At 39.1% G+C, this 13,446-nt stretch overlaps 5 protein-coding genes across 5 annotated transcripts; 2 read left to right on the top strand and 3 right to left on the bottom strand.

The window, feature by feature from the left end:
- Positions 1-70: 70 nt before the first annotated feature.
- Positions 71-3,378, bottom strand: GCK72_010542 (uncharacterized protein; the record flags this gene model as incomplete). The annotated part of the gene is made up of 13 exons (XM_003110691.2): positions 71-255; positions 301-408; positions 455-755; positions 803-911; positions 960-1,129; positions 1,179-1,452; positions 1,503-1,834; positions 1,879-1,985; positions 2,034-2,123; positions 2,173-2,575; positions 2,627-2,799; positions 2,853-3,009; positions 3,082-3,378. The coding sequence occupies 13 exons, from the start codon at positions 3,376-3,378 to the stop codon at positions 71-73; spliced, it is 2,706 nt and encodes a 901-aa protein (XP_003110739.2).
- Positions 3,379-3,840: 462 nt separating this feature from the next.
- On the bottom strand, positions 3,841-5,895 carry GCK72_010541 (uncharacterized protein; the record flags this gene model as incomplete). The annotated part of the gene is made up of 7 exons (XM_053727920.1): positions 3,841-3,854; positions 3,904-3,995; positions 4,038-4,117; positions 4,169-4,386; positions 4,434-5,293; positions 5,344-5,609; positions 5,653-5,895. 7 exons carry the CDS (start codon positions 5,893-5,895, stop codon positions 3,841-3,843), a joined length of 1,773 nt encoding a protein of 590 aa, XP_053587497.1.
- A 933-nt stretch (positions 5,896-6,828) lies between these two features.
- GCK72_010540 (uncharacterized protein) lies at positions 6,829-7,512 on the top strand (the record flags this gene model as incomplete). The annotated part of the gene is made up of 4 exons (XM_053727919.1): positions 6,829-6,936; positions 6,982-7,102; positions 7,146-7,337; positions 7,385-7,512. The coding sequence occupies 4 exons, from the start codon at positions 6,829-6,831 to the stop codon at positions 7,510-7,512; spliced, it is 549 nt and encodes a 182-aa protein (XP_053587496.1).
- Positions 7,513-8,049: 537 nt separating this feature from the next.
- Positions 8,050-9,590, top strand: GCK72_010539 (uncharacterized protein; the record flags this gene model as incomplete). The annotated part of the gene is made up of 7 exons (XM_003110937.2): positions 8,050-8,122; positions 8,180-8,258; positions 8,303-8,627; positions 8,672-8,958; positions 9,008-9,141; positions 9,192-9,354; positions 9,404-9,590. 7 exons carry the CDS (start codon positions 8,050-8,052, stop codon positions 9,588-9,590), a joined length of 1,248 nt encoding a protein of 415 aa, XP_003110985.2.
- Positions 9,591-9,908: 318 nt separating this feature from the next.
- On the bottom strand, positions 9,909-12,741 carry GCK72_010538 (uncharacterized protein; the record flags this gene model as incomplete). Its single annotated transcript, XM_053727918.1, has 6 exons — positions 9,909-10,163; positions 10,213-10,401; positions 10,452-10,931; positions 10,981-12,186; positions 12,233-12,533; positions 12,581-12,741. The coding sequence occupies 6 exons, from the start codon at positions 12,739-12,741 to the stop codon at positions 9,909-9,911; spliced, it is 2,592 nt and encodes an 863-aa protein (XP_053587495.1).
- Between the last annotated feature and the right edge of the window lie 705 nt (positions 12,742-13,446).

Below are 13,446 nucleotides of genomic sequence, written 5' to 3'. Positions count from 1 at the left end.
ATTGATTTAATATAAATATCTGCACATTTTACAAGACTAGAATTTAAAAGAATATTTTGATTCAGTAATATTAATCTTTTTCTTCTTCTTCTCCAGCCTGGATGTCTTCCAGAAGTTTCTTCAAGTAAGCTCTTTCCGAATCCTTCATACGGTTTACTGTATCGGCTACGTCAAGAAGGCTCTTTGCCACTGCATCAAGCTCGTCACTTTGGACTTCATTGCCATCTGCGTCGAACATTTTGATTTGAACTTCAGCTATAATTTTGAATATTTTTTTTCTTCGAAAAAATTAAAGCTTACTTTTCTTGCTGAGTCCAGCTTTTTCTAACAAATCGAGAACATGTTGCATATCATCCAAATTGGAGAAGTCATCGTCAGTTAAATATATACTTTCCTTGATGGAATCCACTAAAAGGAAAATCGGGATTATCAATGTTTCAAAATTAAAAATTACCATCTAGGTCATCCGCAGATTCTAACATTGATAACTTCTTCAAAAACTTCTCATCGAATATTTCTTTCTTTTTGTTAGAAGAACCACTGTTACCACCTAATGAAACAAACGCATCACTGTCATCTTTGACCGACAAAAGATCCTTCATTAACCCTTGCATTGATTGAGCTTGCTTCCGCAGTTTCCGATCTTTCACCCAGTATTTTATTTTGTATCCTTCAACCTTTTTCTTCCAAAGAATTCTTTTAGCGGCGTTCACCATGGTAGGACCCATACGATCATAAAGAACAAACGCCGCAGTCTGGAAATTATTACCTTTAAACTAAATGGTTTCTCATATAAACTTACATCCATTGTCTCCTCATCAATTACTAACGGTTTTTCCATGAAAGAATTTTGAAGATCTTCATCCGTTATTATTTGTTCATCTACCACGCCATCTCTCCAGTTTTCAAAGCTAAAAAACAATTGAATTTTTCAAGAATTATCGCTTTTTGTCACTCACTCTTTGATTTTAGCCACGGTGGTAAAGGCCAACATTCGACCAAAAAATCCCATGTCACGTGCAAGATTGTAGTGGAATTTATAGTCGTCTGAGTCACTTGGTTTCAGAAAATCTCTTGACGTTGGACTAACATGGAAATAGTTTTCATTCTTTCGGTGGAACCAATTGATCTGAAGAGTTTTTTATAATAGTTATGTGATGGAAGATCCAATAGCTTACACTCAGAAGCTGATAAATGGGAGCGAGAAGATGGAAATATTCTGTTTCCATTTCATGAGCAAGTTTGTCCTCCGGAAGGAAAATCTTGTAGTTAAACCTGTGTTTTCCTCTTCTTTTAGGCTGATCTTTCGGGTATGGAATAATTTGAAGAATTTCATAAATTCCTTTCTGAGCGTTCGATTCGACTTGGAAGATTTCGCTATTTGGCCCATTTTCACTGATTTCGATCAAATCGTCCCACACTTCATCAATTACGTACGAAAGCGCTTCTTCTCTGGAAATAAACGAAATGATTAAAAAACAGTTATTCGAAGGTTTACTTACGATATGTTTCCCAATGGAAAATAATTTCTTTTCTTCTGAGGTTTCATAATTGATTCAATAATCTTCTCTATAAGCTCGAATTCTTCTCTATCTTCCGACAAACGTAAATAGATCAATTGAAGCCACGCGTATCTATCCATAGAAAACTCCGTGTTGATGTCAATAATAGTATCGTAGACATCCATTGCAGGAATAACTAAATTTGTTTCCGGAAGGACTACGCCAGTTTTAAGAAACTCTCTTATTCCAACGGCAAACCCATTCTTATCATAGTCTAAATTGTAACTTGACTGTAGCACTTCTCGGACCTCGTCGATGTACGCATTTTGAACCTATAAGAGTTTAAAATAGATCAATACTTTTGTTTGTTTTATACCGCTGTTGCAAGAATATCTTTCGGAAATTGATCTTTTGGCCAAGTTGGATCGTTGAAGTAATACCATAAATGAGCACGATTTTCGTCGGAAATGGAATCGTAATCAGCTGTGAAAAATAAAAGTTTAAGCAGTGATAATTAGAATAAGTGAATACCATAGAACATATAATCGCCCACATCGGCAGTGCTGAAAAGCTTCCACATGTAGTCTTGTTTTTTCTTAGTAATCGGTTCTCCTTCAAGTTCTGAAAAACAAACCTCTCATTTCTCATTTCCAAGAACTTAGGATCTTACCTAGACTCGCGATAAGCAAATTGAAATGAGCAGCGTGGTAGTCCATTTCAGCATTCTTCTTTTTAATATCATCTTTAATATACATATTTCGTGAAGATTTTGTGATTGCATTATATCTTGCAAGAGATCTATGAAACTCTTTGCGAGCCAATGCCACCTGCTTCTTATTGCGATCCTGTCGTCTCGTTTCTTCGAGCTGACGTTCCAGCATCAGACGTACATCTTTCTTGGACAAATATGGCTGGCATCCGATATTCTTAGTATTTGCTTGACTGGCGGGGAGAAATTCAGGATAATGGCATAATGTTCCAACTTTAATGATCATCAGATATTGACAAGGTCTCACTTCTGCTACTGATGAAACGTATGCTTCGTTAGTGCTTAGCTGAGAATCACATTCGTACTGAAAATTTCTGATCGAGATGGTGAAGTCTGAAACAATTTGAATACTTACTCGAACTGTTGTTTTTCTTGGTTCTCGATATTCTTCAAGATCACAGAATGTTCCACTTGTGTATAATTCTTCCACATAAAGAAGGCGATCTTCTGTTGATTCTTGATAAGAAGGCATTGTCAAACTACCATCATATAACCCGAGAATATTTTTTACATATCCTTCTTGCCCAGCTGTAAAATAATATATTTATATTTTCGTAAAACTTAACTTCTTTCTGGCGTACGTTCTCCATGGGTTTGCTCCACAGTTTGTCCTCTACAGAGAGTATATGCCCACCAGTGATTTCCACGTAGTTTCACACACTTATCAACATAGAAACTAGCAGCGAGAGCATCTCCGTATATTTTTGGGTTTTTGCTGCTTCGTGGAGAGTTAGGCTTCTGAAATTGTGATATTTACCACATATTAAAAGATAAAATTCAATTTATGTCAAAACATGACAGCTGATATACCTTCAATTCTTCGACATCCGGCAAAGAACATGCAAATTTCTGTCCGCCTTTACTCGTCACAAATACATAATTTGGAAGTGATTCATCAGGAATATTAGCTACAATTCGTTTCTCAAAATCATCGATATTCTTAACAGTCACTTCTCGAAGGTCCAAATCTGGAGCGAACCAAAGAAAGTCTTCTCCGATACTGGCGTCATAAGAAACCCGTCGGTATTCTGCAAGGTCAAACAGACCGGCAGTCGCTGTCGCAAAAGGCAAAAATAAAACGATTAGAAGGTAGAGAACAGTTTTCATCGTTTTGGCATATCAACTGCAAACTTGTAGACTGTAGTTTCTCTTCGTAATTTTTATCCAAGTAATTTGTCAGACTTTAACAACACTGATATGTTAAACGCCTTCCCGGATAACCTTCAATTTGATAATGACCATTTATTTCGGAAAAAATGATGAATGGGTTCAATCGGAAAAGTTCGGATAGGTTACAGAGAAAGGGAACGAGAGGAAGTAGGGCGTATGTTGAAAAGAGAGAAGATAATGTATAAATTAATAGATTTTGCAGTTAGAACTACAATAAGTTGTGTCATATATGTGGGACTAACATTTACACATGAATAAACGATTTGAGAAGGAAGCGAGGATGACACACCTCAAAGATTATTTGTGTTCGAGAGCAAGAAAAAAGAAAGAAAAAACTCGAGAGAAGAATGAGAAATGGAAATTGTTAGGAGATTCCAATTTGACTAGTGATATGCCCGATTACAAGCCGAGACCTGAATAACATTAGTGTAGAAAATACAATGGAATGTAAGAATAACCAACCGTTTCTGGCTTCCTCTGCAAAGTATCGAACATCAAAATCGGAGTCCTTTCCAAGCTTCTCGAGGAGTGGTTTCACTTCGGATGTCAGGGTGCTGTAACACAATTATACTACTGTAGCAATACTGACTACTAACCTGGCTGTCAGATTCTTTCCGATCCTCTTCAAACTTTTGGCCGCATTGAATCTGACATTTGGAACATCGTCTTCCACAAGCTGAAAGATAATTATTTAAAAAGAACTTTACAAGAACACAGTTTCAATTACATCTTTCACAATTGGCATTATCTCTTTGAGAATCTGTTCCTGTGTCATTGCCTCACTGAGTGTGTTCAGGCAGAAGAGGCAAGTCATTCTTTGCAAATAGTTGGTATCCTTCTGAAGTTTTTGCATTTTTGGAACGATATTTGTACTAGCCCATTGTCCTCCAAACTTTTGCGTCAACTCTTTCATTATGAGAGTAGAAGCCTCACGGATTGAGAAAACTGAAAAAAAAAATGCATTGAATATGAAACTGCTTAACTCAAATTACCGTGATCAGTAAGCCAATTCAAGCAGAGGGGCAACAGTTTCTCATCGAAGAACTCTTGTCCTAGTTGAGATGCAAGAAGTGGCATGAATTGAACGATTGCAAGTCGTACTCTCCACTTTCCGTCTTCAGCCAATCCGACAATTGCTGGGAGTAGTGAAGTCGACAATTGAGCGGCTCCAATCACCTCGTTCACTTTATCCAAACTGGAGATGATGTTTAGGCGGACTTCTGGGGTTTGATCGTTGAGGAGTTGCATGTACAGTGGGAGAAGTTCGGAAACAGTTTGTTCCTTGCCGATTAATGGGGCAAGTCCCATTATGACGCCGGCGAGTTCTGACTTAACGAGTTGATTACCGTCTGTGACGAGTTCTTTGGCAACTGCGAGAAGCTGAGAGCAAATGATATTTTGGCGCTTGTCCTCTGGCAAATTAACGGCGAACTCTTGAAGACGTTGAGTTGCAGCGCATCTAACTTCCCCTTCTGGATCTTTGAGGAGGTTGGTGTACAAAGCAACAAGATGATTAGCATCCATGTCCTCTCCGAGAACATTTTGGATCTCAATGAGCTTCTCGGCAACCATGTAACGAACTCTCCAGGACTTGTCGTCGAACAACTCGATAAGAATCGGCTCGACTAGTTTTTTCTTGTTAGCCTTATCAAGAAGGGTTCCAAAAGCAATTGCTGACTCTACAGTGAGCAAACGGACCGAATCTTGTTCATCAACGTGAAGATCAGTGAGACTTGAATGAAGTCCTTCGACAACTGTAGTTTTCTCGAAGACCTTGGCAAACTCTCCTAGCTTTGCGGCCGCAGCACGACGGACCATCGGAGTATCATCGCGGCAAAGAGTACGGAACATGCTGAAAAACATATATGAAATTTCAGAATTTTCATTGGAACTAATTCAAACCTTTTTAGTTCCGACTTGATTGCCGGACTAACACGTGGATAAACGACAGAGAAGAGCCCGCATGCCGAAGTACGAGAAGTGAACCAATCTCCAGTGGCAAGACGTCTGAGCATTGGGACGAAGTGCTCTTCTAATGAAGCTGAGCTGTGCTTATCAGCAATCTTGCGGAGACTTTCCACGGCCTTATCACGAACGACTGTTTCCTCAACAGTAGCCAAGTTCTCGAGTGGAGAAAGAAGACAATGAACGTGGTCCGGTCCTCCAACCTGCAATAAAAAACTGAATTGAAACTCATTTAATGGAACTTACTAATGGAGTGAAGTTTCCAAGTTGTTCAGCAAGAACAAGAAGAACCTCATCCTCGTCGTAGATAGTGTCGGTCAAAAATTGAATAAGCTCGTTGCGAGTACGCTCAACACCGAGAGCCAAAGCGATTGTAGACAACTTCCGGATGCTGTTGAGACGGAGAGTGACATCTTCATTGCGAAGTTCGTCGATAAGAACGGCGATCGGGTAAAGTGAGTCGTCCGCGGTTTCTTCGACAGCCGACATGGTTGAATGATATAAGCTGAAAACTGCATAGTTAATAAGCAGCAGAGAAACAAATGTATGCAACAAGTAGGTTAGCAAGGACTAAATATACAAATACGGATATTTGAAAAGAAAAACAAATGAATCTATATAGATAATCTCGTGGCTCTCAGAAAATGCATCTTGTTATTCACAACCAGAGAATTGAGAAAAAAGGGATTATCAAGAAATATCAGACGATAGACAGAAAGAGGGTGAGAGACGGAGGCGCAGATGTGAAAGAGAAGTGGAAAATTATTGATTGAAACGTTTAGTTTATTTCACCAGGAAGAGAATAGTCAGCCAAAATATTGAAGAGTAGTAATTTTGTTACTATTTTGAAGTTTGTTGTCATAACAAGGCGAGAAATCACGCACGATGAAATATACATACAAAAAGAGCGTCGAAGGGAAACAGCTGTGATGCGCAGAGAAGCAGAGCGTGGGCATCTCGCTAGCACAATCCGCCGCCGGCTGCAGTGCAAGAGCTACTATTGATTTGTCGTCGGGTTCGGTGTACTGGACGTGGCGCACATTGAATTGGAAAAATTGAAATTGAGAGAACGACAACGGCAATGATCGTGAATTAGGAAACTTCCTTCAAAAACACGTGAACACTCCTTATAACCAGATAGTCCAACGAACAAAACACGTTATGGAACAACTATCGCCAAAATTTCCAGTACTTGAAGAATCAAAACACCTTCACTGGATGCTTGTGAAGGAATTAAACATTTGCATAACTTACAACTTTTTTGAATATGTTTGAAAAACAATGAGCAACTAACGTCAATAGTCACAATGAAATATTCAGAACTAGGCACAGGCCGACCTTCTAGTCTTTCAGTTGCATGTTTTTTCCTATTGTGATCCACTTATTCTCTTTTTTAAATACAACTAACTATACTAACTGATAATGGGAGATGGCGCAAATGTTTTCAACACATTCAGTTTCAATAAATGGGCAGACGGCAAGCGCGAAGAGGAGATAGACAAGGAAAGCAGACGCCGACGTGCTGAGCAGGTTCGTCGCGTGAAATGTGCTTCTCTCACCATATTCTATTGGCAGATTAAACGGCTGAAAGAAAGGCTTCGAAAGGAGAGAGCTCTTAGAGAAGCGCAAGGAGACGGTGACCTAGATTTGGATGCTCTTATTGAGGCTATACAGAGAGGAGAACTTATAAATATGCGTAGGAAACGTTTTATTGAACCTAACATAACTTCTATATTCAGCTCAACAAACGGACGTGATAGTACCGACTACGTCTGAAGATTCAAGTCGTAGAAAAAGGGGAGTTCCGGATTATCTATCGGACGACTATATTTTTAATGAAATTAATCTCTACGCGAATCGCTCCGTTGGGCTCAATCAAGTTGCCGAAAAATTTGAACACTCAAGCACTGGAGGAAATGTGCCTCAAATCGGTAACCCTTTTGAAGTTATTCTATGTAGATCTTTTCAAAACTTTCAGATCCACTTTCTTGGAAATTCAACAGACGCAACCAAAACAATGAGATTTTGGCTAATGCTGATACCAGAGTTGAACAACGACAGAATAACTTCAAATTTAATAGAATGATTAATGAAATTCCAAAATAAATTCTTATAGAGCAGCTAATATGATGAAGAACATTACGCGGAGCATATTCTGTTTCAATGTCACGAATCTCGCCAAAACAGAGGCCTAAAAAAAATTTTATAGAAAATAGAAACTGAGCTATAGCTATAAGAATTCTACCTTTAAAACAACGAAAAATAGAAATCTATCGATGAGTCAGTTGTTTCGAAATAACTACATTGTAAATTGAGAAACATGATTGTTTTTATATTTTTGAATCAATTACAAACCAGACAGAATTTCCAACACAAACTTCTTGTAGCAAATGAGCGGAATAACAGTCGCGATAACGAGAGGAAAACAACACGAAGAGGTTGAAAAAATCTGCGAAAATCGAGAAACGTTCAAAATTGTATGTGCACTGGGGCGCGCGTGCTTGGACACAAATTCGCGCCAAACTTGAAAATGATTCCCGCGCCCGCGAAACTCATTCGAGGATAAAACATTTGAGTGATATTTCTCCAGACAAGAGCATATTAAAACATTCTCCATTTATTACAATATCATATTTATTGCAAATGTCTCGCTTTACTGCGAGATTTACTTCTACTTTTGAAGACAAAGATGACTCAGGAGACGAGAATAAAACAGGTTAGATCATTAGTTCGTCTTTAGCTAAGAGCAAGTACCAGAATAAGAATTTTTCAGTATTCGCGGATGAGTCTGTTTCTGTCTTCCCTTGTTATAATCTTTACCCCAGAAGCAGCAAACTTTCAGTCTCCGGAAAGTAAGGATTTTATTGAGTTAATCCCATCTACTTACATTTTTTAGTTCTGCTCGACTCAAATCAATCAGTCTCAACGATAACAATGATATTGAAGAAGATACTCTCCCAATCAGAAGAATCGGCGCTCGAAAAAGAGACAATCCATTCAAGAAGTACCAAGTCCCAGACGAAATAGTCGACGTCATCTTCTCCAATTTGCGAAAAAGAGATCTTTTGTCGGCAATGCAAGTTTGTCAACAGTTTTATGCTGTTGGACATGTGTCGGGAAACTGGAGAATTACTGATGTCATGGAACGTCCCATCACGGAGTTGACACTAATCACATTAATGAAAAGGAAAATTCGCATTCTCCGCCTCGCTGGTGCAAAGGTCAGTCAAAAATGGTCTTATAATCTCACAAAAATGAATTACAGCCAGATCCCATTTCACGCGTCAACGTCCGTATGTTTGCTTCTTGTATGCTTGGAACTTCACGCATTGAGTGCCTGGATCTTTCTCGTGCAAATCTCACTGTTAGACAACTTCTCATTTTATTGAAACCTTGTCGCAAACTTCAATGCTTGTCAGTTGAAGGAAACGTTTTGGATGATCAGGTTGCAAGCTGCATTTCGGACAATAAAAACCTTAGAGAACTAGATATCTCAATGACTCGTGGAATCTCGATCAACGGAGCCAGAATGATATCTCAAAAATGCAATAAGTGAGCTTAAATATGAATTCAAATTTCTCACCATCTCATCTGTATTCAGTCTCGAGCAGCTCAATGCATCATGGTGTGGTCTTTCTGAACCTATTTTACGCGTTATCATCGACAACATCACGGACAAGCTTCGAAAGTTGAACCTCTCCGGTTCGATTCGTGAAGACGGATTGAACGATGAACGTGAGCCATTAAAAAAGAAAGATATTTTATTCATCATAGAAGCTTTCCAGTAGTCGATGCGTTTTCCGCCAAAGCAGATAACATCACGGATCTCGATTTGTCAGACAATGGACAGTTAGGTGATGCCGTAGTTGCTACCATTATGGCTCGTTTTCCCAAACTGACACATCTCTCCCTCAATCGATGCTATGCGATGGACCCAAACATAATAGTGTAAGTTCTTTTTTTTTCAACCAGCTTTTAATATTAAAACGTTTTCCAGTCACCTAAACATCAAACCATCGTTAATTTTTCTAAACGTTCACGGATGCATAACGGAAAATAACATGAAGCTTTTCCTACAAATGTGTGATCGTTTGAAATGCAACACTCAACTGTTCAATTTTACTGCAAAACCCACTTCGAACAATGCTCCTTTCATCTGGGGACATAACATGCTCGAGTATTGAAGAATTCATCCTTATTCACATCATGTCCATGTTTAATTGCACTGATACCTTTCATAGTTTTAGTTTTCTAGATTCTGTTTCACACAATGTGCCAACAATAATTCTTATCTTTGTCAAAAAACCATTCAAACCGGGCAGACTACCAACAAGATATTTTTATTCTCACTCAGTTGTATTTTTTACACACAAGGTGCGATAACCGAAAAACTGGGATGAGATTAAATAAAGTGTATATACACTTTATGTATACGAAGTAATTTAGAGCAAAACAACGAGACAACAATAAAGAGATCATCAATTCAATAACACCGGAAATGACTATTCAAGAATTTTCGAGTCGGTTTCCATCATGTCTTTGAGAGTCGATCCGAGAATTTTTCGCTGCTCAAGTGATGGACGAAGCATAACGGCGTTGACGTCGAAATCTTTTACTGGGGTGAGAACCACAGAAATTACAGAGCAGATCTGTATAAGCGTCGAAAACTCGTCTTTGTTTCCAGTTTCTGCATTGGGATCGGCTGACCAGAAAAGAGTTAATTGGTCAGATTGCTTGTTGAACTCTCGCTTCATTTTCTGAAAAAATTAGACAATACAACATTATATCGGTTCGGAAAGCGCTTACATCAACATAAACTCGTTTCACAACACCGTACTCGACGATCAAAACGTCGAACGACGAATCCAAAACCCCGAGAACCACTGCTTGACAAGTCATTCGGCCTGTCGAATGAATGAACACGCCAAAGTAAAGCATTGCAGACTCTTCCGATGCCTCTTTCGACGCTTGCTTGGTTTCATTACATCGAGTACACTGAAGTATTATTTTTATTATCAGTAGAAGAAAGATGAATAGAAACGTACGATGTTCTGAATTTCTTCAGCACCTCGATTGCACTTCTCATCGTATCCTAGTGAGGCAGCAAGTTGACGGTGAACAATGACATCCGGATAACGTCTGATGGGAGATGTGAAATGGGTGTAGTGGTCAACATTCAGAGCATAGTGATGGAAAAAGGATGGTGCCATTTCGAACGTACAGAAATATTTGGCTTGCTGCATAGGTTTGATAGTCAACGATGAGATCACTTGACGAATGCACATGAAGAGACGAGAGTTGCCTTGATACTTGCGAAGAGAAGTCGATAGCATTCCGGAAGTCTTTCCGTCTAATGGGAAGCCAATTCTAGCACATTGATCAGCAACGTCTTTTATCATTTTTTCTTTTGGAGGTGGATGATTTCGAAGAAGAGCTTTATCTGGGAAGCAGCTTTCAATCTTTTTTGCTACTTCCATGTTAGCTAATAACATGAATTCTTCTACGAGTTTGTTGGAATCTTTTATCTGAAATTTTTTCGAATAAGAACTGACAAAACTCTGGATCAGAACTCACTTCATAAATAGACACTCCTTGAGGTCTTTTAGCTTCATCCATAACGAACTTGAGTTTTGGTAACTCGATACGCAGTGCACCACTGTCCTCCCGTTTTTTCCGAAGAATCTGCGCGACTCTATGAAGCATCAAAGTTTTTTCTTTAATCTCTGTTGGAGTATTTCCGTCGGAAATACCAGGCAGTTCGGTAACTTCGAATTCCTTATCTGGATTCTCGATGAAGTCTTGAGCATGTTCATAAGCAAGTTTCACACGTGAGCGGATTATGGAACGACCGAACCAAACGTCTTTCAATTCTCCTTCATAGCTCATTTTGAAGACAGTTGAAAAGGCCAAACGATCAACTCCGGGATTCAAAGAGCACAATTGTTCGCATAGAATACGAGGCAACATCGGAATCACCAGTTGAGAAAGATAAGTACTGTTTCCACGTTCAGAAGCCCAGCGATCGAGTTCCGTTCCTTCTTTTAGGAAGAAGGTAACATCTGCGATATGGACGCCGATTTCCACTCCTGGTGTTCCTTTTCCGTCACAGTCATCGATATGTTTTGCATGTAGAGCATCGTCTAGATCGCGTGCGGTTTTAGGGTCGATTGTAAAAACGATGTCATTGCGGAAATCACGACGATATTCGAACTCTGAATCCGGAATTGTCCATTGCTCTGCTGTTGAAACTGGAAGGGAAGAAATACACTCATCCGTAAATTCTCTGTGATCAATTTGATGTTCGTATACTATGCGCTCAGTCTCTGTGTCGATTTCACCGGATACTCCCAAGAGCTTAATTAGCTGACCATCAGCATAAACCGAATCAGCACGCCAATCGATGATTTTTGCAGTGTACAGGAACTTTTCAAAATCTTTAGGCCGTGAAAAGAATTCCTGATCCACCTCACTTTTCGGAATGAGAATTCTTGGGATTCTGGAATCGGTGGCCACAAATAGAACGTTAGGGTTGGCACTATTTGGCATCAGTTGAAGTTTACCAGCGGCAACTCGGAAGTGTTTCTTTTCATCAATTCTCACAATGGATCCAACAGTAATGAGACATGATTCAGGAACTTCATCTACAGTTACTCCGTTATCATCGATTTCATTTTGAAGACATCTCTTTTCCGGTTTGTTTGTATTGTTATCTGTTTTGCCCAATTTTCGCTCGACTTTTTTATTTAATCCCCACCACTTGACGTACTCGACGTAATTCACCTGAAAGCAGTTCGTAATTCATGTCAACCCAGAATAGTTGATTTACCAGCCACTCTTCTTTTGGACTCAACTGCACAATTACTATATCGTTTTGCATAGCTCGATTACGATTTTGACCCAACACCAGAACATCAGAATAACTTGTTCCTTTCGGATGATCCAGGAAACATTCTTGGTAGTTTTTTGGGTTTATCCGTAAAACTCCTCGGAACATAGACCCGTTCTTGATACCCACATTAGATTCTTCTTTTGAAATATATTCGGTGAAGATTTTCCGCTGATTTTTTTGGGGACTGTTGTAGTGGTTCTTAATGAATGGTTGCTGCTTTCTTGGTGTGCTTTTGACTCTGAATCTCAGAATTACCAACACTGGTTGTAACGTAGTACAACTCACGGAGCAGCTGCACCAAATTGGCCACCAGTAGCTGTTTGGCTGAACCCAACTGGTTTCAGAGAGTTAGGAGTGTTGTCACTAGCAGTGCCTGAGAACCCTGTTGACTTCAGCGAATTTGAAGTTGGTGGTTCAATAGTTTCAAGATCTGTGACTTCTGACATCTATAAATCAAATAATTAATTTCTGAAGCGGTAGGTTTCGTATCAAAATTGAAGGAAAGTGCTGTTGAAATGTTTCGATAGTCATGAGCAATAAGCACTGTATTGCGCTGAGTTTCGCAATTTGAGAACAACCATAATTTCACTTTAAAACTAATCATTTATTAAATATAATCACGATATATCGTTATTTTTAAATTGTTCAACACACCAGTTCGCAAGATATTAAAGTATTTCGATCTTAAACGCATCAAGAGAAGACTAAAAAGAAAATTGGAGGCAAAAATTAGGGATTTCACGGTGATTTTTTCGGAACCAGCTAGTGGGTAGCGCTCAAAAAAGTTCGGCCGCAGTGGAAAATAAAATGGGCGGAGTCTGGATGCAAGCTTGGCACGCGGTTTTTGCAGCTGCGGCACTTGTTTTTTCTGCGTCTCTTTTCTCTCGTGCATGCAGAAAGAGCGCGTTTGAAACATGGAATAATTTTTTACACTGTATCGAATGTCAAGTAAAGTAAATGGCCGATTAAACTATGAAACTGAGGACAGTATAGCATGAGACTTATTGTTAAAAATTCTTCATTATTTTCTTTAGGGAAACCGAAAGACAATTTGGGGAAATTTTAAGTAAATTTTTAGAAAATTCAAGACAAAGTTGAGGGTCTAGAAATTTCAACGGAGCATTGGAGCGGGTTTGGTCGCGGCCGCCAAT

The sequence above is a fragment of the Caenorhabditis remanei genome, chromosome III (assembly GCF_010183535.1).
Source record: "Caenorhabditis remanei strain PX506 chromosome III, whole genome shotgun sequence".
NCBI classification, from domain to species: Eukaryota; Metazoa; Nematoda; class Chromadorea; order Rhabditida; family Rhabditidae; genus Caenorhabditis; species Caenorhabditis remanei.
Note: the sequence above shows the minus strand (reverse complement) of the source record. Positions and strands in the feature narration are given on the sequence as shown.